This window comes from Canis lupus, chromosome 7 (genome assembly GCF_048164855.1).
Source record: "Canis lupus baileyi chromosome 7, mCanLup2.hap1, whole genome shotgun sequence".
NCBI classification, from domain to species: Eukaryota; Metazoa; Chordata; class Mammalia; order Carnivora; family Canidae; genus Canis; species Canis lupus.
In genome coordinates, this window is record NC_132844.1 from 59,965,909 (window position 1) to 59,988,114 (window position 22,206).

A 22,206-nucleotide genomic window follows, 5' to 3' on the forward strand; every position below is an offset into this window, starting at 1 on the left:
GCCCCTGATTATCTTTTAGTGGAGCAAAGAGGTGTCTCTGCTGTCTGTGCCAACACCACTTGCTGCACCTGGATTAACACTTTTGGGGAGGTTGACACTCAGTTGTATGAGATCACTGAGCAAGTCCGCTCAAAATGGTGACTCCTTCAGCGGGGTCTTTCTTTGACTTAGTTGATTTTGATTGGTTTGGGTCTTGGAGACCATGGCTCCGAAGTGCACTCCAGACATTGGGGATTATCCTGTTTATAATAATCACAATAATCTCCCTGGTACACTGCACTCTCTCAAAAGCTTTAAATACATCTTCGCAGCTGCTAGCCACCAAGCATGTGATCTCCTGAAGACTAGACTTGGGAGTCTAGAAAAAGAATGAAGTCAGAAAAAGAATGAAGAGGACAACTGACTTAAAAATTATGAACTTTGGGACACCTGGCTGACTCAGTCGATGGAGCATGCAACTTTTTTTTTTTTTTTTTTTTTTTTTTTAGCATGCGACTCTGGATGTCTGGGTTGTGAGTTTGAAGCTCCACATTGTGTGTAGAGATTACTTAAAAACAGTTGTGAGGGTAGCCCCGGGGGCTTAGCGGTTTAGTGCCGCCTTCAGCCCAGGGCATGATCCTGGAGACCTGGGATCGAGTCCCGTGTCGGGCTCCCTGCATGGAGCCTGCTTCTTCCTCTGCCTGTCTCTCTCTCTCTCTATGTGTCTCTCTTATAAATAAATAAAATCTTGAAAACAAAAAAACAATTGTGAACCTGAAATTGTAACCTGTGTCTAATCATAGTCATAGAATGCCTTACATTCTTTAAGATTTTATTTGTTTGACAGAGAGAGAGAGAGTGTGTGTGCGTGCGCATGCATGAGCAGGGGGAGGGGCAGAGGGAGAAGCAGACTCTGCTGTATGGGGAGCCCAACGTAGGGCTGGATCTGGGGATGATTCCAGCCCGAAGACAGATGCTTGACCAACTGAGCCACTCAGGCACCCCGAATGCATTACATTTTGATCACATCTCTCAGTTAAGCTTAGAATCTAATCAAAAGGGAGATATTGCTAAAAAGAAAACCACAGCCCCCACATGGAATCACTTATGTTTCGGCCCCACATCAGCAAACCAAGACTTAACACCTAACCTACTTGTAGTTTCAATCCCCCAGGAATGTAACTTCTAACCAGTCCACCTGGAATTACCTGGGCAGCACTAGGGAATTTACACATAGACTCCTTCTGTTCCCCTTAGGAGGGAGACCCACCTGAAACAATACCCTCTTTGCTAATAATTCCTTCCCCTGCCCCCTCCTCTCTGCTTTCACAAACGTTTCTTTTTCTACAGCTGCCCAGAGCCCTTTTTTCTTTTGGCTAGGTGGTGTGCGGCCTGATGCATGAACTGTTCCATAAAGCCAATTTGATTTTTTAAATTACTCAGTTAAATTTTTGTTGTTTAACATTGCCAGTCCACAAATGTGAAAAAGGAGACTGTCAGAGAAGTAAAATAACTTGCCCAAGCCGCCCAGACAGAAGGGGGTAGCATATTGTGCTAGTGCAAGACACAAGTCCCAAGTGGGACTGCCCAGGACCTCTCAAAGGCTCAAAGGACCTGCTAGTTTTCCAGCCTCTCCAAGTGATCCCTGCCCTGCCCGCCCCCCAATTCCACGGAGCCTTTCTTTGATCCTTTGAGAGCAACCTTGTGGAGAAAAGGTGGCGGAAGCAGTCTTTAAGAGGCTTCTCAAGAGAGTGTGACCTCTCAGACAGGATTTGTAGAAGGCAGAGGAAGGAAGAGGGAGGTGGCTGGTGGAGATGATTTCTGGGAAGCAGTGAGAGTGGCAGAGGAGTGAGAGGGTAGCCGACTCTGTTTAGTCTGTGGGACCACAAAGGAGGCCTGGGGCAGGGCTGGTGCAGAGAATCAGTCACTGGATCAGGGGACATTGGAATCCCAGCCCCTAACTAAGCATTAAGAGGGGTGGGTGGGTGTCATGCAAAGGGAAGGAAGCCTCTGAGCACAGCTGCAGGAGGACACTTGAAGCCAGCCATCCGGAGAGGACAAAAGTGCACATAGGCACAGGAAGGATCTAGATGCATTTAAGGTAGACAGGTCCCTAAGCTAAGGGTATTTGGAGACTGTCTCTGTCCAATAGGCTAAAAACCTTGATGCACAGGATGGGTGTCCAGGCCAGTGAGACCAGAGGGGAAGCCACAGAAAGATCTGTAAATGGATGCCTGCTCAGCAATTGAACATCTGTCTTCAGTTCAGGGTGTGATCCCAGTCCTGGGATCGAGTCCCATATCAGGCTCCCTATAAGGAGCCTGTTTCTTTCTTTCTTTCTTTCTTTCTTTCTTTCTTTCTTTCTTTCTTCTTTCTTTCTTTCTTTCTTTCTTTCTTTCTTTCTTTCTTTCTTTCTTTTCTTTCTTTTTTTCTTTTTCTTTCTTTCTTCTTTCTTTCTCTTTCTTTCTTTCTTTCTTTCTTTCCTTCTTTCTTTTTTTTTTTTTTAAGATTTTATTTATTCATGAGAGAGAGAGGGGCAGAGACACAGGCAGAGGGAGAAGCAGGCTCCATTGCAGGGAGCCCGATGCGGGACTCCATCCCAGGACCCTGGGATCATGCCCTAAGCTGAAGGCAGATGATCAACCGCTGAGCCACCCAGGCGTCCCAAGGAGCCTGCTTCTCCATCTGCCTGTGTCTCTGCCTCTCTCTGTGTATGTCTCATGAATAAATACATAAAATCTTTTTTTTAAAGAAGAAAGAAAGAAAGAAAGAAAGAAAGAAAGAAAGAAAGGAAAAGAATAGAAAAGAAAAGAAAAGAAAAGAAAAAAAAGAAAAGAAAAGAAGAAAGATCTGGAAGGATAGGTGATGTGCAGTTCAGGGGCCACTGCAGGTGGTTTGTGCTTCTCACTGCAGCAAGAGGCTGGGGGCTGGGATGGGGCATTGGGGAAGAGACTCCAAGGTCAGTAACTGGCAAACCATGGGTCCTTTGATCCTTTCTGTGAGGGCAGTAGTTTGGCAGGCAGCAAGTCTCTAACAATAAAAATGATTTGAATCAGAACATGTTTCAGGCAGGAAGGAACTCACCTGTGGCCACAGTCCTCAGCCCTCTTGGCCTCACACCTAGGAAGGTCAGTTCATTTCTAGGATCTGCTAACTGGTGTGGGTGTTGGATTCTTGGTCCTTGAGACACCTGCACTGCTACCTTTGGAGATCCCAGTTTGGGTGAGGGGATGAGAGAGCAGGCTGGGACCCTGTGAGCCCCAAACTTTGCTCAGTGCTCTCTCCTCCGATGCTGCTCCTTGGAAGCATACTCCGCACAGTCCCCAGGGAGGGACTGTTTTGCCTTTAGCATCCCTGGGACTGCACATAAATGTCAACAGTGCCCTCTAGTTTTTGTGACAGTCACACACTCTTCCCTGGAAGGAAGGGGGTGACGCCCCAAGAGCTACTGGGACCCCTCTTTGGTACCGGGGAGGTGATTTCCACCCCCGCCCGGATTTTCTTGGCATAGAAACATGGTGACACATTGGCCAGTGGCATGGGGTGTTTATTATAATAATGCCCCCAAATGAGGCAGAGAAGACAGGCTGGGAGGGGTGGTTAGCAGGCAGGTGTGAGCAGGAAAGTGGAGAGCCTCCACAGTCATTGGGGAAGCTATACTTAATCTTGGGTAAAATATACTCAGAGAGAGAGAGAGAGAGAGAGAGATGGGGAAATGCAGCTGCCAGAAGCTGGCTGGGGAAAAAGAGAAACACTTTGGGCTGGGAGGGAGGGCAATGGAGGGCCTGGGCTGGAGTAAGCATGTCACCTGGGGCCCAGGTGCCACTACCTGGAGCCCATTCTATCGGCAAAGACTGCTCAGCCGAGAGCAGTGAGGAGTCTCCCGCTCTTGGGCCAGAAGCCCCAGGGTGGTGGTGGTGGGAGCCAGGCTCTGTGGCCCCTCTATCCCCACATGATTGTCTGCAGCCACTGTGGGGAGAAGAGATCCAAGGATGGGGAGTGGGGGGTGGGCAGGATGGCTGGGGGAGCAGTGGGCGGGGGCAGCCGTGAGTGGGGGTGCCAGAAGATCCTTTCCGTGTACCTGGTTCAGATTCAGGTGAATATAGCCGGTATTCTTGGGGTCCATGGATAGAAAGTATGCTGTTTTGGAGAGAAAGCAAGGGGAGGGGTTTGGGAGCTGAGTCTGGGGTCTGCAAGACCCACTCCCAAAGAGGTAGGAGGTCAGAAAAAGCATAAGAAGCTACCCCTTGCTGCTTCCCAGCTAGCCCTCAGACCAGGACGGAATTCATGATAACAACTCATGGCCTTGCTATGAGACCTATACTGAGTGCTGTGAACTCCTGTGTTCTGTACCTCTGTCCTATGATGGCGCTACTGTTATTGCCCACATTTTATAAGATGAGAAGAGAGGTCAGAGACACAGAGAGATAAATGACTTGCCCACGGACGCCTGGGTGGCTCAGTGGTTCAGCGTCTCTCTTTGGCTCAGGGCGTGATCCTGGGGTCCTGAGATCGAGTCCCACATTGGGCTCCCCACAGGGAGCCTGCTTCTCCCTCTACCTATGTCTCTGCCTCTCTTTGTGTCTCTCATGAATAAATAAATAAAATCTTAAAAAAAAAAAATAAATGACTTGCTCAAGGCCCAGAGCCAACAAGTGGAGCTGGGATTTGAACCCAGATCATCTGTGCTCTTAAGAGGGGGTGGTTAGGGAGCAGGGCTCCTCATGTGCAGGTCTCTAGCCCAGGGTGGGGAGTGGGCAGATGACTGACTCACTGAACATGGCCTTCAGCCTCAGGAAACAGCTGATGAAGCTGTCAAAATCCACAATCATGTCCTCATTCGAATACCTGGCCACCAGCACCTGTGTCACCTTGTTACTCAGCTTGATGCCTGGGAGAGAGAGGAGAGCGGAGGGGGAATCTGGCCCTCTGACCACTGCTTCCCCCCGCCCTCAAACCCTCTCTTGACCCCCCTGCTAACCTGCTTTCTCAATGGCCAAGCGCATCTCATAGGAGTTCAAGCTGCCCGAGTGGTCCTCGTCACACTCTCGGAAGATGTCCTGAAGGGAGACAGGTGTGGTAGGGCTGTGTGTGTAGTGTGGTGGCTGAAATAATGCAGGGCTCTACTATAGTTAACCTACAAGGCCCACCCATGAACCCAGGTTGCCTAGTATTCCTGTATCTAATGACTGGAGGGGGCCTCTGGCAAGGGAGAGGGTTGGAAACTGAGTCAGTGGTCTCAAAGACCCACTCCCAGCTGGGGCCTTCTGTGTGAACCCTTTACACTGGCTGATGCCTGGACTATACTGGTTTCTAACTCTTTTGACTAACCAATGTCCCCACTTCAACAGATCCTGCCCTGTCCTGTGTGTGTGGTGCGTGTCTAGTCTGGGGCTCTAGCATCACCCTTACTAATCCCCATCATTCTTGAGGATCTCTCTTTTCCCTGCCATAAACTGCCCTTTCAATGTTTTTTACCGTCCATTTCTTGATTTTTTTCCACAGGATCTGGAACTCAGGAAGCCCCAGCTTGCCAGAGCCATCTTTCTGGGGAGAGGTCAAGGATGCCAGAGGAGAGAGTGAAGAGGGCCTCTTGGGGTCAGGGAAGCAGAGGGGCTCACCAAATGGGGGCCGTGAGACCAGAGGTTCCTGTGTAGTCACTAGGGTGATAGCCAGAACTGGCTTTTGCTACCTCAGAGCCTAATCCCCTCCCAGTAGGAAGGAGGGCATGGCTGGCCAGAGAGAGGTGGCCACCTGGGGGGCAGGCTTGGGAATGGGGGTGGGGGGAGAGCGCTGGACAAGAAGATACATCCATGAGGTTGACCATACAGCGGCACACGTCTAGGCCGAAGCCCTGGGTTCTGAAGTTTCTGACTGTGAGGGAAGGAAGGGACAGGAAGAGAGAAGGAGTGAGCAGAGCCTTGTAGGGCACACGGGGAGTGGTCAAGGTGAGGCACAAGCAGTAGGGGAAAGGTTTCGAGGCAGAGTTGGTGGGGGGATTGGAAGACTCACGTTTGGTGACCACTTTGTTGAGCAGCTTCTGTAACTCATACATGCCTATCTCCTTGCCCTAGGAAGGGAGAACGTAAACCCCTGCTCCCGCACGTTCACCCTGTCCACCTCCTTTGGGCACCCTGCCCTCAGCCTCTCACCTCTCCTCCTGCCACGATCTCAAACAAATGTATGAAGTCCTGATCTACGTCATTCTCAGAGAAGTGCTCCTGGAGGAAAAGCAGTGGGAAAGGGTCCCAGTCTGGAAAGTTCCTTCACACTCCCCAGATGCTTCCTCTGATTCCTCGACCCCACAGCGTCCCCTCACCTCTTGGAGTAGCTCAGCATAGTTGGCTTCGTCCAGTTCCCTGAGCAAAAAAATGAAGGAAGTCTTGGGGGTTATCCAGGATCAGGGAGATAGATTTTAGAGGGGTGGTTGTGAGGAGATCGTGTCATGTATCTGAAGCCTCAGTTTCCCTAACTTAAAACAGGGACAGAATTGGGGAGGACCAGATGACTGCTCCAGCTCTTGGGCGGGTGGCCTTGGAGCAGCGAAGCAGGGCTCCTCACCAGGACTCGCTGTGCTTCTCTGTGAAGACCCGAAGCAGGAAGTCAGCATCCTTGTGCGGCTCAAAGGTGGAGGGAATGATGACGTATTCCCCCGGAGGCAGCTGGAGATGGCTGCTCACTTCCCGTGAGTTAGTGAAGATCTCTGAGAAGCCATGGTCCTGATACTTGAGGAAGAAGTCCTTCTTGAAGTGAATATCCTGGACGTTCTGAAACTATATGCGCCTTGGAGGTGGGTACAGGGCTGGCTGGTAAAGAGACAGGGACCCCGAAGGGGAAGCCTGGCTGGGCAAGGCCCACAGGCAGGTAACTCCAGTATGATCTGCCCCAACTCCCACCCAGGGCCCCAGGGCACTGGAATCCTAACCCAGTGGCCCCCAGTGGCCCTGAGAGCCCTAGCTGAATTCCACCCTTTGCCCGTCCACATGCAGCCAGAGGTGGGGTGGTGCGTGCCCGGAATCAAGCCCCACGTCTTCTGTACCTCCTTTGGGACCTAGGAAGAGAAAAGACAGGGAGGTCAGAGCCCCAGGATGGTGAAGGGGCTCAAACCTGTTCTGCCGGTAGACAGAGAGAGAGAGAGAGAGAGAGAGAGTGTGTGTGTGTTGGGGGATGTTAAGGGCACTGGGACACTGGTGGGGGTGGGGTGGGGCAAGGGCTCTGATAGCTAAAAGTTCTAGCATTAAAATCAATAGTCCTGAAGTTTGGGAGACGCCTGGGGGGCTCAGTGGTTGGAGCATCTGCCTTCAGCTCAGGTCCTGATTCTGGGGTCCCAGGATCGAGTCCTGCGTCGGACTCCCCACAGGGAGCCTGCTTCTCCCTCTGCCTGTGTCTCTGCCTCTCTCTGTGTGTCTCATGAATAAATAAATAAAATCTTTAAAAAATAATCCCAAAGCTGCGGGGGGGGAGGGGCAGCGGCGGGGGGAGTTGCCAAATGCAGTTTGTGCAAAGTTTGGCCGGTGGCGGCAGCAGGGAGACTTTTACCACTGCAGGTGAAGGACAAGAAGCCAAATCCCAAGAGGTGAGGTAACGTGCCCAACTTCACATGCTAAAGAAGTGAATGGGATGAAAATCTAGGAAAGCATTTTCCGGAATGTGACCATTTTCCATGGAACGCTCATAGCTTGCAGGAAGACAATAGGTGATTACCGAAATTGAGCGTTGAACACAAATACTTCTGTAAAAAGGTATGTTAAACCAAGATAACTAGGCTGTTCTCCGGTAGGGATGGCCAGAACCTTTCACATGCCGATGCGCTGACAAAGCTGGGGGGTGGGGGGGGAGTAGGGCATGTGATCTCTCCCGAAGGGCCACATCTAACCTTGGAAATATCTGAGGCACGTCTGGAGTCTGTTAGCCTGGTGGGCTCACAGCCTAGGAGGAGGGTAACGATTGCGTCTCTATTTTGTCTGGTACCGAACCAGTGGAGACGGGCCTGGGGCCTGCACGCAGTCGGTGCTCCACGACTATTTGAACAAATGGTCATTTGTAGCATTTTGCAAAACACAATTTTGGAAGTGCTGCCAGGGATTTCCCCTGGCTGCTGGAGTCAGTGCTCTGTGTGGGGTATCTGGGGGAGACTCAGGGATGGTGTGGGAAGTCTCAGAGGGTCTGGGAATCAGGATGCAGCCAAGGGTGTGTGAAGTTGGGCAAGTACCTCACCTCCCTTGCGCTCATGTCCTTTCTCTTCACGGAAGGTGCAAGGTGTGTTATTATTCATGAGGCCTTTGGAAGGGTGTTGGAAGGGGTGAGGCCAGGAGAGGGAGCAAGACCAGCACGGGGGGTGGGGGGGTGGGGGGTGGGGGGGGTGGGGGGTGGGGGGGGTGGGGTTCCTGCTGGAGCACCCACCCTATAGATGACAAAGCCAATTGTCTGCAGCTGAGCTCCGTGGGGCCGTGCCCGTCGCCAGTTCTTCTGCATCAGGGCCACCAGGCAGGTGCAGATGACTTCATCGTCCTCTGGGTCGTCGTCGTAGTCGTCCTCCTCAGGGAGAGAGATCCTAAACTGGGGGTTGCTCCAGAATGTGTCTATGGAAGAAGCCGATCAGCATGGCTCTGCCCTTCCTGGGCTGGGTGGGCTTCCCAGCCCCATGCCTGTCTCCTCAACAGGGCCGGGTGGGATCTGCTGGGTCCCTGAGCCCCCGGTGGGCCCCCAATCCCCTCACCCACCAAGATGGTTCCTGCAGCCCCCCGCTGTGCTGCCCCGCCTCCAGCTGCCCTCATAGAAGGTGGTGTGCCAGTAGCTCTTGTAGTCTCCAGAGAGTGCATCCGGCGTCAGGTTGCAGATCTCCAGGAGGGTGAAGTTGCCCAGGAAGTCTTGGTAGGACATCCTGTGTGGAGGGGGTGAAGGCTCGAGCCTGCAGCATCCCCAAGCCCCTAAGCTACCCCCCCCCCCGCCCCCGGCCTCCCCATTGAAGGCACAGGTGGCAGGGTGGCAGAGGACATGAAGGGACAGGGCATGGGTGCAGAAGGAAGCCCACCCTGTACTGACCAGAACTCCCCATCCTCCTTCCTGTTCAGTAGCTGCCTCCGGGTGTCCAGGGCCACCTTGTCCCATTCGGAGGCGCTGGAGCAGAGACAGGCAGTGGAGGGAGGGGCTGGCTCAGGAGGCATTTTGGAACCCCCCCACCCATGGGATTCCCTCATCCCTGATTGGCTGCCTCTGGGGGAGTGGGCCTGAGTTAGATAGGGAACCTAGTGGGGGAGGGGCTGGCCCTGGTCCACCTGCCAGCCTAGGTAGGTAGGCCTGCTGGGTGCTCTGCCCCTCACCTGAGAGTGCTGGTCAGGGCCACTCACTTGTCACTCCAGGCTCCATTCCACTCGACCCGGCCCCAGGGGTTCCGGACCCGAATCAGTGTTTCTGTCCTGCCCTGGTACCAGACCTGGTGGGAGGGGTGCGGCAACAGGTCAGGGGGGCAGGAGGGATTCTCTTCCTCCTCCGGTGGCTCAGGTGTGGGCACGGTTGGCAGACTCACCTCCTGGAGGTCGGTCACGGAGTAAGCATGCCCTCTTACCAGCATCTTTTGAGTCATGGTCTCCAACTCACTCTCGCTGACGATCTACAGAACAGAGAGGGAGGAAACAAATTCAGATGTGAGTAGGCCCGGGTTCAGTGTTTTTACTGGTATTTGCAAATAATTGCAGATTACCATGCAGTTGTAAGAAATAATCCTGGGAGGGGCACCCAGCTGGCTCAGCAGTTTAGGGCCACCTTCAGTCCAGGGCCTGACCCTGGAGACGGGGGATCGAGTCCCCCATCAGGCTCCTTGCATGGAGCCTGCTTCTCCCTCTGCCTGTGTCTCTGCCTTTCTCTCTGTGTGTCTCTCATGAATAAATAAATAAAATCTTTTAAAAAAAGAGACACACAGAGAGAGAGAGAGACAGAGGGAGAAGCAGGTTCCATGCAGGGAGCCCGATGGGGGACTCGATCCCGGGTCTCCAGGACCAGGCCCTGGGCTGAAGGTGGCACTAAACCGCTGAGCCACAGGGGCTGCCCTCTCTCTGTGTCTCTTATGAATAAATAAATAAAATCTTTTTAAAAAAAGAAAGAGAGAGAGTGTGTGTGAGTGAGCGCTCATGTGCCTGTGAACAGGGGTAGGGGGACAGAGGGAGAGAAGCTTCAGGCAAATCTCTTCCCCTTGCCAAGCGTGCAGCCTGAGGTAGGTGGGATCCACCTGAGCTGAAATCAAGAGTCAGATATTCAACCAACCAGGCCACACCATGCCTCTGCTCCCTACTTTTAAAAATTTTTGTCATTTTGGGGCACCTGGCTGGTTCAGTTGGTAGAGTGTGCAAGTCTTGATCCTGAAGTTGTGAGATCTAACCCATGTTGGGTGCAGAGATTACTTAAAAGTAAAACTTCAAGGGGCATCAGGGTGGCACAGTGGTTGAGCATCTGCCTTCAGCTCGGGTCATAATCCTGGAGTCCTAGGTCATGATCCTGGGGTCCTGGGATCAAGTCCTGCATTGGGCTCCCTATAGGGAGCCTGCTTCTCCCTCCACTCTGACTCCACCCCCTACCTGCACTCTGTGTCTCTAAAAAAATAACAACAAAATAAAATCTTAAAAATTGTCATTTCAAGATTGTCACGGAAATGGAATCATACAGTAATGGAGCTCTCTTGGCTTTTTTCATTTAGCATAATTCCCTTGGGACTCATCCAAGTAGTTGAATGTATCAATAGTTCACTTCCTTTTATTGCTGAGTCATGTTCCATGGCATATGTGCACCACAGTATAACGATTCACTCCTTGAAGGACACCTAGATTGCTCCCAGTTTCTGGCTACGATGAATAAGGCCGCTGTGAACACTTGTGTGCGGGCTTTTGTGTGGACATAAATCTTCATTTCTCTGGGATAGAAGCCCAAGAATGAATTGCACGGTCATACAGTTGCACTCTGGGTTTATTTATTTATTCAAATAAATATTTGCTGGGCGTCTATTGCATGCTAAGCAGCACCCTAAGTCCCGGGGTTTCCAGCAGTGGATGAGCCAAGTCACCACCCTCAAACTGTGAAACAGGGGAAAACGGGCTGTGAATAACGACGTTGATAAATAAGACCATTTCAGATCATGGTAAATGTTGAGGGGAAAATAAAAACAAAGTAGAGAGCAAATGATGTTAAGAGCAGCTGGTTTACATTGGGAGGCAGTGAAGAGAAGCCTGAGGAAAGGGCATTTGAATTGAGATTGAATGAGAAGGAGCTAGTCATGCAGGGATCTGGGCAAAGAACCTTCTAGGAGAAAGCAACAGCAGGTACAAAGGCCAGGAACAGGAACAAATATAACAAATATAACTTACTTCGATGGAGCAGCCCATGAGGGAGGATCGCTCTACGGCCTTCCTAAGCATCCTCAACAGGTTCCGAGGGGGCTTCTGGAGTTGGATGGTATAGGTTACACCTCCGGTGAAGTCCTCAAAGCCCTCCACTGTACTGCCCCCCGATAGTGCTTCATAGGACCCATTCAGCCTGCAGGCACAGAGAGGGCACTTTTGTGCTCCGGGATAGAGGTGTCAGCTAGGACATGGGAGGGTGTGGCAAGGGAAGAAAGGGATGCCCTGACCTCCCTCTGCTTTTTCCCCTGATTCCAGCTGCCCCCATAGCTGCCAGCTGTCAGGACAGGCTTGGAGGCAAGCCCAGGCTCGGGGCACTCACTTGGCATATGCCTTCTCTAGCAGGGCACTCCAGAACTCAGTGCGCTCAGCTGAATGCACGAACACCAGCTTGCCGTTCTTTGTGGGCAACCGGTCATCCACCACCACGTCCACCCACTGCCCAAACTGCCAAAACTGTGGGCAGCAAGGTGGACCTCAGTGGGGCTTAGGGCAACTGTCTGCCCCACGCCTTCCTCCAAGGACATGCATGAATACACGTACACGCTCCCCACCCCCTGCCCCCTCACCCCCCTTCACCCCCACAGCCCCACACACTCCTCGTATAAGAACTATGTTCCATGAGCACCTCCTGGTGGCCAGGATCAGTGACGTGCCAGTGTCAGAGAGCCCACTCCCCAGAATGGCTCAATAGCGAGGGAAAGGCAATGAAAAGCCTGAACCACTCCCCCTGCTTCATCTCCAGTTTCTGCCAGGGCCCCCAGAAAGACACCACCCACATTTTGACCTTGGCTGAACTTTCAGGATTTCTGAGGTTTTACAAGCTCTTTTGATTCTCAGAAATATTTTGATGTGGGGAATTTGTCCACATGTTGCTAAATTTAAAGAGTAGATTACATAAATTATGTGACCGTGACTCCCAATGTCACTGTCTCTCTCTTTCTCTCTCTCTCTCTCTCTCTCTCTCTCACACACACACACACACACACACCACACACACACACACACACACGTTTCCACCAAGAGAAGGAGGGAGAGAAAGAGAGAAGCTGGAGAAGGAGAGCTGCAAACTGATAACAATGATTTTCTTTTTGGGCTTTAAAAAATTAGCCAAATGATTTCTTTAGTGAGCAGATATATCTCTGATAATTACACAAAAACCCACCCTAATAAATGTCATTTTTCAAAAAGAAAAGAAAAAAGGTAACTTTATTTTTATTTTTTTTAAAGGTAACTTTAAAGCATAAATAATTCTTCCTCTTCCTCCCTCCCCTCTTTTTCTCTGTCACTCTGTCTCTGTCTCTGTCTCTGTCTCTCTCTCTCTCTCACACACACACACACACACACACACACACACACACACGCCACCAAATAACTTGGGCTTGCAAATCATCCTTCACCTGAAAATGGAAAATGCCAGCATAGTTTTTCCTGAAGCTCTGCCCCTTGGGTACCACACGGTGCAGCAGTTTGGGGCATGTGGTAAGGGAGCCAATGGCAGCCAGCAGCCAGCAGTCCCCTGGAAAGACAGGAAGGGGGTTGCCTCTCCCTCCCTCCTCTAGGTGAGTATGGGTCCCAGAATCCAAGCCTTAAAGGAGCAGGACTGGCTCTGTGGCCCCTCCCCCACAGAGACGCACCTCCCTTGGCCCTTCCGCTAAGAAATGTTCTGGAAGGAATCTAGTAGGGAGAGACAGGGCTGAAGGAACAGCCTCTAGGGGATGATCCTCTTTACCTTTTCTATTAGGTAAGAGAGTCACAAATTAGAGCCCGATGCTTTGGGTTTTGGATTTGGGGAGGAGGTATTTGGCCTTTGTCTTGCTCCCTACCCTGAGATCTGCTTCTTTGGGGAGACAGCTAGTTTTCACCCATCCCTTGAACAAATCCAGTTACCTTCTCCCACTCCCCCTGCCTTCTACTTCTACTCCATGATTACATTGGTGTAGCAATCAAAACATCTCTCCCTGATGTCACCCACATAATACTGAAGCCCCAAGGGGCTTAGTCTGTACCCCAGCTGGGTCCCTGGGGCTAGGCATTGATGGGGGCATAGGGGCAGTATCCCTAGGCTAAGGTCATCCATTGTGATCTCTCTCCTGGGTATCTCGGATCTCACTAGGGGGGCTGTGGGCAGGGTGGTACCCGGAGTGAGATCCTGGGGCTGGGCTGCGGCTGAGGTCACTAGGAAAGCTCCTGTGGCTACCTCTTGGCACCCGGGGGGCCCTTTGGGAGTGGCAGAGGGTGGAGAAGGAAGGTTAAGGACACTCCAATCCTCCATTGCAAAAAGGACACCTAAATAGGAAGAAGCCAGTTCTCCTCCCGCAACTCCATGAGCCACAGTGGCAGACATGGGGCCTGAGGTCACCTGGGCTTCTGCCCTGCCCACAACCTGCCCTTTTCTCTGCCACAAATATGATAGAATCATCCCCAGAGAAAGCCCACCCTGCTCCTATTCCTGAAAATACAATGAAGGCTTTGGAGGAACCCCTCCTTAGGAAGGAAGCTATCCCTTGGGGCTGTCACAGGAGCCCGTGGGAGAGTGGGCTGGGGAGCCTAGTGCTTCTCTATCTGATATGTCAGACTGAGGAAGTTCTGGCACCTGCAGTGGCTTAAAAATATGTCCACAAGCTCTTTGACAATCCTCCCCTCAGGAGGGGGAGCCTAATTCCCTCCCCTTGGGTTTGGGCCAGATTTGGAGCTTGCTTCTAACAAATGGAATATGGCGGTGGTGACTGTGTATGTTCTCCTGATACTAGGTGGTAAAAGACACTGTGGTTTCCAGGGAAACCGACTACCATGTTGTTTGGACACTCAAGTGGTCCCACAGGGAAGCCTATGTGGCAGGGAACTGAGGCCTCCTGGCCCGTGAGTGCGCCATCTTGGAAGCAGATCCTCCAGCTCCTGTGAAACCTTCAGATGAACACAGCTCTGCCTCACATCTTGACTCCAGTGTCATGAGACACTCTGAGCCAAACCCACCCAGATGTGCTTCTTACGAATTACTGACCCACAGGAATGGAGATTGATAGATGTTTGTCATTGCTTTAAATCACTGAGTCTTGGGGGAAATTTATTGTGTAGCAACGGGTAGCTACTATGCCGCCTGGCTTACACCCAGACCCAGATAGCACAGGATGGGCTGGAATCACATTGGGGTAGGGCATGGGGTGAACAGACCTGACAGTCTCACTACCTTCTCCTCAGAAGGGGAGGGGCAGGGGAAGAGAAGAGATCATCCGAACCTAGCTCCCCAGCCTTAAAAGATATTCTGGCACTCCCCCTGCCTCAGCCTTCTTCCTCAATTCACCCCCTCCCTCCACACAAGCTTTCTTTTCTTTTTAAATTTTTTTTATTTATTCCAGAGAGAGAGAGAGAGAGAGAGAGAGAGAGAGAGTGAGCGCACAAGCAGGGGGAATGGCAGGCAGAAAGAGAAGTAGGCTCCCCACTGAGGGAATCCCTGAGCCGAAGGCCCATGCTTAACTGACTGAGCCACCCAGGCGCCCCACACCAGTTTTCCAGCTCCCCACTCACCAAGGACGCCTTGGCAGATGTCTGTTGGACTGAATCCGTTCACAATGAAGTGAGGACTGCTTGTGATTTGCTGCAGTGGAGGAATAAAGATTTTAGGGGGCCCAGGACATCCCCCTCCCGACCTCCCTCTCACCATTTCTGGGGAAACCATTTCACATCCAGGTTCTAGGGGAAAACATGGCAGGGGAGGGGAAGGTCACCGGACCGGCCTGGCTTGGTTGTAGGATGTGATAGCAAAGGTCAGTGAGGGACTTTACCAGGAGTTATCTGAGAGGTTTTTGCTTAAGCATGTCCAGAACTGTCCCCAGCCCTGATGGAGGTGGAGCCTGGCAGAGGGTCAGGATGGGGGGCCGGGGGAATTGGAGATTGCAAAGTGACTAGGACATCATTACAAACAGCCCTCCCGCTCCCCCAGTGAGCCCATGCCTCCCCTCCCAGTACCCACACCGGGCCGCTGCCAGCAGATGTTCTGCACGTTTCTGGAGTTGGGGCCCAGATCCTTGAAGCCCAGGGAACTGGGTTCAGCAGGGAAAAAGGAGTCTTCGAACAGTTCTCCTTTCCTCAGACAGGCTGCTTGCAGGTCTTCAAAGTTCTGGTTATTGTAGTTCTGGGCGTTGTGGTGTTGGCCCAAGCCCTTGGCTTTGAGTCGGCTGTGACTTATGTGAGCCGCCATTCCCTGATCCGCAAAAAAGGCCTCTGCTCAAGAATGAAAAGACAAATAACCCAATTAAAAAAATGGACAAGGGATCAGGATAGATTATTTTTTTTCTGAAGAAGATCTACAAATGACCAATAATCACACACACACAAAAAAACGCTCAACACCAGTAGTCACCAGGCAAATGCAAATCAAGGCCACAATGATCCACCACTTTGCACCCACAGTGTTGACACACCCACGTGTCATCGGGGTTGTGGAAAAATTGGAACCTTCATCCATTGCTGGTAGGAGTATAAAAGAATGCAGCCACTTTGTAAAACAGCCTGGCCGGTTAAACATAGAATGGTCACCATATGATCCAGCAGTTCCACCTCTAGGTATAAACCCAAGAGAAAGGAAAACATATGTCCACATAAAAAACTTGTACATAAATGTTCACTGTATTATTTACAATAGCCAGAAAGTGGGAAGAAACCCCAAGTGTCCATTGGCTGACAAATAATAGACCAATACGACAAGAAACACACATACAGTGGAATACCATTCATAGAAGAATATTCAAAAAGAAATAAGGTACTGGGGCACCTGGGTGGCTTAGTCAGTTTAATGTCTGACTCTTAATTTTAGCTCAGCTCATGATCTTAGGGTCGTGGGATTGAGCCTCACATCAGGCTCTGTGCCAAACGTGGAGGCTGCTTGAGATTCTTTCTCCTTTTCCCTCTGCTGCTCTCCCTGCTTGCTCATGCTTTCTCTCTCAAAAAAACAAAAACAAAAACAAAAACAAAAAAAAACAAAAAAACAAAAAAACAAAAAAAAAAGAGAGAGAGAGAGAGAGACATCTGGGTGGTTCAATGGTTGAGTGTCTGCCTTTGGCCCAGGTCATGATCCTAGAGTCCCTGGATCAAGTCCTGTGCCCTCTTCTCCCTCTGCCTATGTCTCTACCTCTTAAGATCTTTTCTTTTTTTTAAATAGATTTTATTTATTTTTTCATGAGAGACACACAGAGAGAGGCAGACACAGGCAGAGGGAGAAACAGGCTCCTCACAGGGAACCCGATGTGGGACTTGATACCCAGACCTGGGATCATGCCCTGAGCTGAAGGCTCAGCCGCTGAGCCACCCAGGCATCCCATACCTCTTAAGATTTAAATAGATGAAATCTTAGAAAGAAAGAAAGAAAGAAAGAAAGAAAGAAAGAAAGAAAGAAAGAAAGAAAGAAAGAAAAAGAAAGAAAGAAAGAAAGAAGAAAGAAAGAAAGAAAGAAAGAAGAAAGAAAGAAAGAAACACAGTACTGATCTACCCTACAATATGGATGAACCTCAGAAACATGATGCTGGGTGACAGAAGGCAGTCACAAAGGACCGCATATTGCATGATTCCATTTATATAAAATGCCCCAAATAGGCCAGTCTATATAGAGACAGAGAGTAGTAGAAGGATGTGGTCTGAGTTAAACAGAGCCCAGTTGGTGCCGCGGTGTGGGAGGAATCCAGAGTGAGGAAAAGAAGGGGCAGTTACAGGGAGGGGCAGGAGAGTTCTAGGCTGCCTAGAGGGGGGAACCAGATTGAGCCCACAGAGGGCTAAGTTCAGCAGAGGCAAGAGCAGGGTGGGTGGCCCAGGAAATCGTCATACCTCCAGCTGACAGACCAGGAGATTTATAATAGCAAAGCTAAGAGTCTTGTTGAGTGTCTGCTCTGTGCCAGGCACACCAACCTCCAGAAAGATCTCAGCAATATCCTCAATTACTGGAAGAGGAAGCAGGGACTTGGAGGTCAAGGAGCATGCCCAAGGTTACAGAGTGAGGGTTGGGCATGGGACAGTCTGACTGCAGCCTTCAGACAAGGCCTGTGACCTTTCCCTGACACTCCCTTCTGAGGAAGGTGCCTCTTCTCAGCAGGAAGTCCTGTGCAACTAGGGCCATCTTCCCATTTTCATCAACAAAAGGGGATCATGGGCCATTTGTGGCTAAACTTCTCTGATGCCCCTTGACTCCTCCCACTAAGGAACCCACTCTTTCGTCTCACATCAGTGTCCCCTTGGGACTTCCCTAGATCCAGTAACGCCCCTGTGATCTCCCCTTATTAGCCTGACAAACCCAAACTAGGCTACCACCAAGAGGCCTAGCGCCTTTGAGCACAGGCAGCTTTCTCAGCTGCCCCAGACTGCTCCTGCCTCTGTGCCTCTATCTGGAATCACTTCTGCTCTCACGCACCTACCTTGCTCACTGGGCAAGTCCTGCTCAGCCTTGCAGGACTGGCTCAATGCCACCTCCTTGGTGAAGCCCTTCCCTAATGTGTCCATGAAGAGTTTGAGGCCACCTTCGTGTCCAGCACTTTCTTTTGTTGGGACACCCATCACTGCCTGCTGGGTCTGAGTTGGCTTGTCTGTGAGCTCCCAAGGGTGGAGATGGGGGATCCTCTGTCCACCTCTGGGTTCCCTGTCTCAAATGGCATCTGGCCCCAGCAGGGGCTCAGAAATGCTTTCAGTGGATGGATAAATGAGTGAAGGGTTGGGTGGGATGCCTTGCATTGCACTGTAGTGATTCCTCATCTATGTTTGCAAATCTATGTTTTTTCTCTCCTGCCCTGCCCCTCAACTCCCTGTCCCACTCTGGGCCCCAATGGACTATATATGTTTTACTTATTATTTGTCTCCCTTACCAGAATGAAACCTAGTGAAGGCAGGGGTTTTGTTTTCTGCTGCATTGAGCACATAGTAGGTGCACAATAGATGTTTTGAATGATGTTCCCCAGTGCTCCTAGAAGGGAAAAGGGTCATGCATCTTAGTTTCTCCCCATGAAGGGATGGATGGGCATGTGGCTCATCTCTGGGACCCTCCATTCCACTCGGGAGGGTCTCCCTGGAGGGCCCACTCTAGAGCAGGTGTCTGGTAAATGGTGGGATGTGCAGATTCCAACCCAGCACTGTCCATAGGCCATGCCTGCCTGGGCTGGGGACCAGAAAGAGCTCGCCTCAACCCAGGGACGCCCAAGCGTTGGTGCAGGCCACAAGCAAAGGCCTTGGGGCCACCGCATAAAGGCTTCTCTGGTGTCCCCTTAGGGTTTCTGGGACTTAAAGCCTCCTGGCCCCTGCTGAGAGAAGTTCATCGGCCTTAAGGATTAGGGTGAGTTTGCTGGACAGACTTGGGATCCTGTCCTTTTGCTTCTTCCACGGAGCCTATGGTTTGTGATGAGAAGACATAAGGAATCTCTCCCAGTGGTAAAAGGGACTCGCACTCACAGAGCAGTTATAAAAATACTAATTAACCGTGTTTGAGGACTCAGTACGTGCCTGGCTCTAAGTGTATTACATGCATTAACTCAGGGAATCCTTACAGCAACAACACTATCGACTAGGTTTATTATTGTTACGTCTCCCGGCTACAGAGGGAAGAACCGAGGCCCAGAGAGGTTGGGCTTCAAGGCTGCACACCTGGTGGGCAACAGAGTCAGGCAGGGTCACACCTGGACAGGCTGGTCCAGGCTCCTACCCATCACTTCCCGCTTTGCTAGGAGGGACCCACAGAGCAGGGGAGAGGCCGTGCTGGAAAAGATGAATGGTCCAGCCCTTCCTCCGTTTTGCTACAGCCTCCAGGTGGTCTTTGTTAAGTCCTGGGTGAGGGGAAGTGAGGATGGAGAAGGTGTTGGAAGAGAGGTCAGGAAGGCAGCGGATTCCTCCTTAGCAGAGCTGGCGCCCTGGGCTGCAGCACCGAACCAGGGTGGGTAGCTGTCTAACCATGGGCACGTGGCTTTATGTCGCTGAGCCTTGGCTTCCTCATCTGTATAAAGAGGCTGCTATCTCCCCCTTTTCCAGATTAAGTGATGCAACATACATGAATTGGCATCCAGTCGGTGCTCAGGAAATCTTGGTTACCTTTTCCCCTCCTACCTGGCTGGGTAACTAGTTATGTATGGAGTTCCTACTAGAATCACATAGCAGTCCTCTTCTTGGGACTCAGTGATCATAAGGATGCAGCAACATGTTGGGATCATCTGTGTGCCTATCTGGGTCTGAGCTCCTTAGAGCAAACTGTAACTCATCTCAGCCACCTTTGTGGAGCATTTATTCAGAGGTGAACACTGTCTGCAGGGAGCCCTGACAAGACCCTCCCCAGACTATCCCTCTTCGGGTTTAGCTTCATGGGCCACAGAGGCAGGGGGAAGGGCCCAGGGAAGGAGGCCACCCAGACTGGGTGGGATAATTGGGAGGTTCTTGTGGGGATGTAGGGGGGGTGACTGCCTCCTTTTTCCTCCTCAGTGCTCACTCCACTCTCAGGAGGATAGGGTGCACCCAGGAGTTCCTGGTTCTGGAATAGTCAGGGTTGGGGGCAGGGAGGATGGTGTGTGCCGCTGGAATCTGGGGATTCTTTCCTTTCCTCTCCCTCTCCCCCCACCCTCTCTCTTCCCACCCAAGCTCCCTGGCTTTCTCTTGGAGATGATAGAGGAGCTCCTTCCCACTCCCTCAGGTCAGGGGAAAATGAATAAAGGGGTGTGTCTCGGCAGCAGGGGAATAAGTGGGTTATCTCTTTGCTCAAAGGGCAGGGGAAAGACTTGGAGGGAGGCCTGTGGGGGCAAACCTTGGAGCCCCCTTCAGGTGAGGAGGGTCCAGAGAGACAGGCTGCAGAACATCTCCGAGGAGGGGTGAGAATCAGAACTGGTCTTGTTTCACCACTTGGTCCTTACTCTGTGTCACCAGCAGGTCAGGAATGCCTGTCCCATGTGACCTAGGCCTGCCCCAGGGCTCACCCAGAGGTGCTAGTGTTAGGGATCCTCAATGTGGGAGATCACGTCTCCAGGGAACAATGGGCAGTGTCTAGAGACATTTTGGGTTGTTGTAACTGGGGAACATGGAGGGGCTGCTGGCATCCAGTGGGTAGAGGCCAGCGATGCTGCTAAACATCGAGACAGCCCCATGACAAACAGTCTGTCCAACCCGAATGTCAAGTGTCCAAGTTGAGAGATACCTGCGGTAAGTGAGGGGCCCAGGAGCACCCACAAAGTGAGGCCAATCGCTCTATGCCCTCCCACCACGGGGTCACCTTAGGGAGGCCTCTGACTTGGCTGCCTCTGGGAGCGACTCCGCCGGCCTGCCCTGGGGGTCTGGAAGGACCACAGGAGGGGGCCGTGTCCAAGAAAGCTGCAGAACATCAGAGGGCAGACCGAGGCTGTGAAGGTTAAATGTCCTTAGCCCTCTTGCAGCCCGCCGTCCCCTGGCCACCACCCAGCCTGAGGAGTCACTTCTCACTGTCCTGCCTCCAAACCCTGCCTGACATCTTGCACACCCAGCCTGCGAAGTCTGAGCAAATTACTCAGCTGGTTGGCAGGGGGACTTCACACACACACACACACACACACATACACACACACACACACACACTCCACCACAGCTATCACCAAAAGAATCTCCAGAGCAGGTGACAGACCTGAGCCTGTCAGGTGGGCTAGAGGCAAGGGCAAGCTGAGACAGACAAGGCTGGCTGTGGAAAGGACAGGCAGGTGGCCAGACAACACAGTAAAATGAGGCACGAAGGGCTAGGAAGCTCTCTGGCCCAGGCGTGTATCTGGTCTCCTCTACAGATGGGGAGTCATCCCTGAGGGCGGGGGCTGCAGCTCCCCCCCAGATGGAGGCCTGTAGATTTGTGGACAGCTGAGTTTCCAAGGCTGGCAGGAGACAATGTCGTTGCCTGGACTTCTCAGGGAACTTCTGAAGAGCCAGGACTGGGTTTAGTCCTCTCTTAGGCCTAGGCCTACACTTCCAGGGCCCAGGCAGATGGTGAGGGCCCGAGAAGCCAGGATCGGGGGTGCCCCTTATAGCTGAAGCCAGCTGCCCTCCTAGGCTGGGTGAGAGGTGCAGGGCTGAGGCCTTCTGCTGGCTGGAACTGGCTGCTCCCCTCCACTTAGCTCCCACTCCACAGAACTCCCGTCTCCCAGTGCTGCCTCTCTCAGGCCTGGAGGTCAGGTCCCAGGCCTGCATACAGAGTCCCATTCCTGTGGCCCTCTTAGGGTCTGGTCTCTTTGGACCAACAGGCTGGCTTTTCTGGGCTGGAGAGAGATTCCCTCTGTTCCCTGAGTTTTATTTCTCTAGTGGCCGCTCTGGCTTCACACAGGCCTTTCTCCCAGGCAGCTATGATAGTGGGGTGACTGGTCCCTCTCCTCTCCCCGACTCCAACCTCTCAGTGGAGACAGGGGGAAGGGCTCCTGTGAGTCTGGCCATCAGCGGACCATCTGAGGAAGAGGCCCATCTGCTCCTAGGGGGCATCCAGTCTGATGGAGGAGTCACCCTCCAGGGGACACAGCCCCTTCCCTGAGGGGAGGCCCTGGTCTGCAGAGGTACAGTAGTATAAGGCCCATCTGCGCCTACCTGGGGAGTACAGCATGTTGGTGGCTAGCGTGGTGCTTGACAGTTGAAGGTTCTGGCAGGGAGGGGGAGGAGAACCCCCACCCCCACCCAGAACTCTCCAATTACAGCAGGAGTCCTAAGGCAGTGGCACGATTTCTTTTTTTAAGATTTTATTTATTTATTTATGAGAGACACAGAGAGAAAGAGAGAGAGAGAGAGAGAGAGAGAGAGAGAGGCAGAGACATAGGCAGAGGGAGGAGCAAGCTCCCCATTCAGGGAGCCTGATGTGGGACTTGATCCTGGGACCCCA

The 22,206-nt window shown here is 51.9% G+C and overlaps 1 protein-coding gene and 2 long non-coding RNA genes across 3 annotated transcripts in view; 2 read left to right on the forward strand and 1 right to left on the reverse strand.

The window, feature by feature from the left end:
- LOC140636959 (uncharacterized) overlaps positions 1-2,280 on the forward strand; it is a 15,862-nt gene extending 13,582 nt beyond the window's left edge. The window contains exon 3 of the long non-coding RNA XR_012034212.1: positions 312-2,280. This is a non-coding gene — a long non-coding RNA (uncharacterized lncRNA). The remainder of the gene's footprint in view (positions 1-311) is intronic.
- The window catches only part of CAPN11 (calpain 11), a 24,249-nt gene extending 2,250 nt beyond the window's left edge, over positions 1-21,999 (reverse strand). Inside the window, exons 1-21 of the mRNA XM_072832864.1 lie at positions 21,918-21,999; positions 15,343-15,593; positions 14,898-14,967; positions 12,770-12,888; positions 11,692-11,825; positions 11,337-11,505; positions 9,509-9,592; positions 9,330-9,415; positions 9,025-9,099; positions 8,703-8,863; positions 8,383-8,561; positions 7,019-7,030; positions 6,541-6,752; positions 6,299-6,338; positions 6,132-6,200; positions 5,992-6,049; positions 5,789-5,853; positions 5,458-5,526; positions 4,961-5,039; positions 4,754-4,870; positions 4,061-4,119 (exon numbers count right to left, since the gene is read on the reverse strand). Of these exons, the coding sequence (XP_072688965.1) occupies positions 4,061-4,119; positions 4,754-4,870; positions 4,961-5,039; positions 5,458-5,526; positions 5,789-5,853; positions 5,992-6,049; positions 6,132-6,200; positions 6,299-6,338; positions 6,541-6,752; positions 7,019-7,030; positions 8,383-8,561; positions 8,703-8,863; positions 9,025-9,099; positions 9,330-9,415; positions 9,509-9,592; positions 11,337-11,505; positions 11,692-11,825; positions 12,770-12,888; positions 14,898-14,967; positions 15,343-15,593; positions 21,918-21,933 (2,124 nt within the window). The 5' untranslated portion in view covers positions 21,934-21,999. The remainder of the gene's footprint in view (positions 1-4,060; positions 4,120-4,753; positions 4,871-4,960; positions 5,040-5,457; positions 5,527-5,788; positions 5,854-5,991; positions 6,050-6,131; positions 6,201-6,298; positions 6,339-6,540; positions 6,753-7,018; positions 7,031-8,382; positions 8,562-8,702; positions 8,864-9,024; positions 9,100-9,329; positions 9,416-9,508; positions 9,593-11,336; positions 11,506-11,691; positions 11,826-12,769; positions 12,889-14,897; positions 14,968-15,342; positions 15,594-21,917) is intronic.
- Positions 4,035-6,716, forward strand: LOC140636960 (uncharacterized). Its single transcript, XR_012034213.1, has 2 exons — positions 4,035-5,927; positions 6,054-6,716. It is a non-coding gene; the product is annotated as an uncharacterized lncRNA (long non-coding RNA).
- Positions 22,000-22,206: the final 207 nt, after the last annotated feature.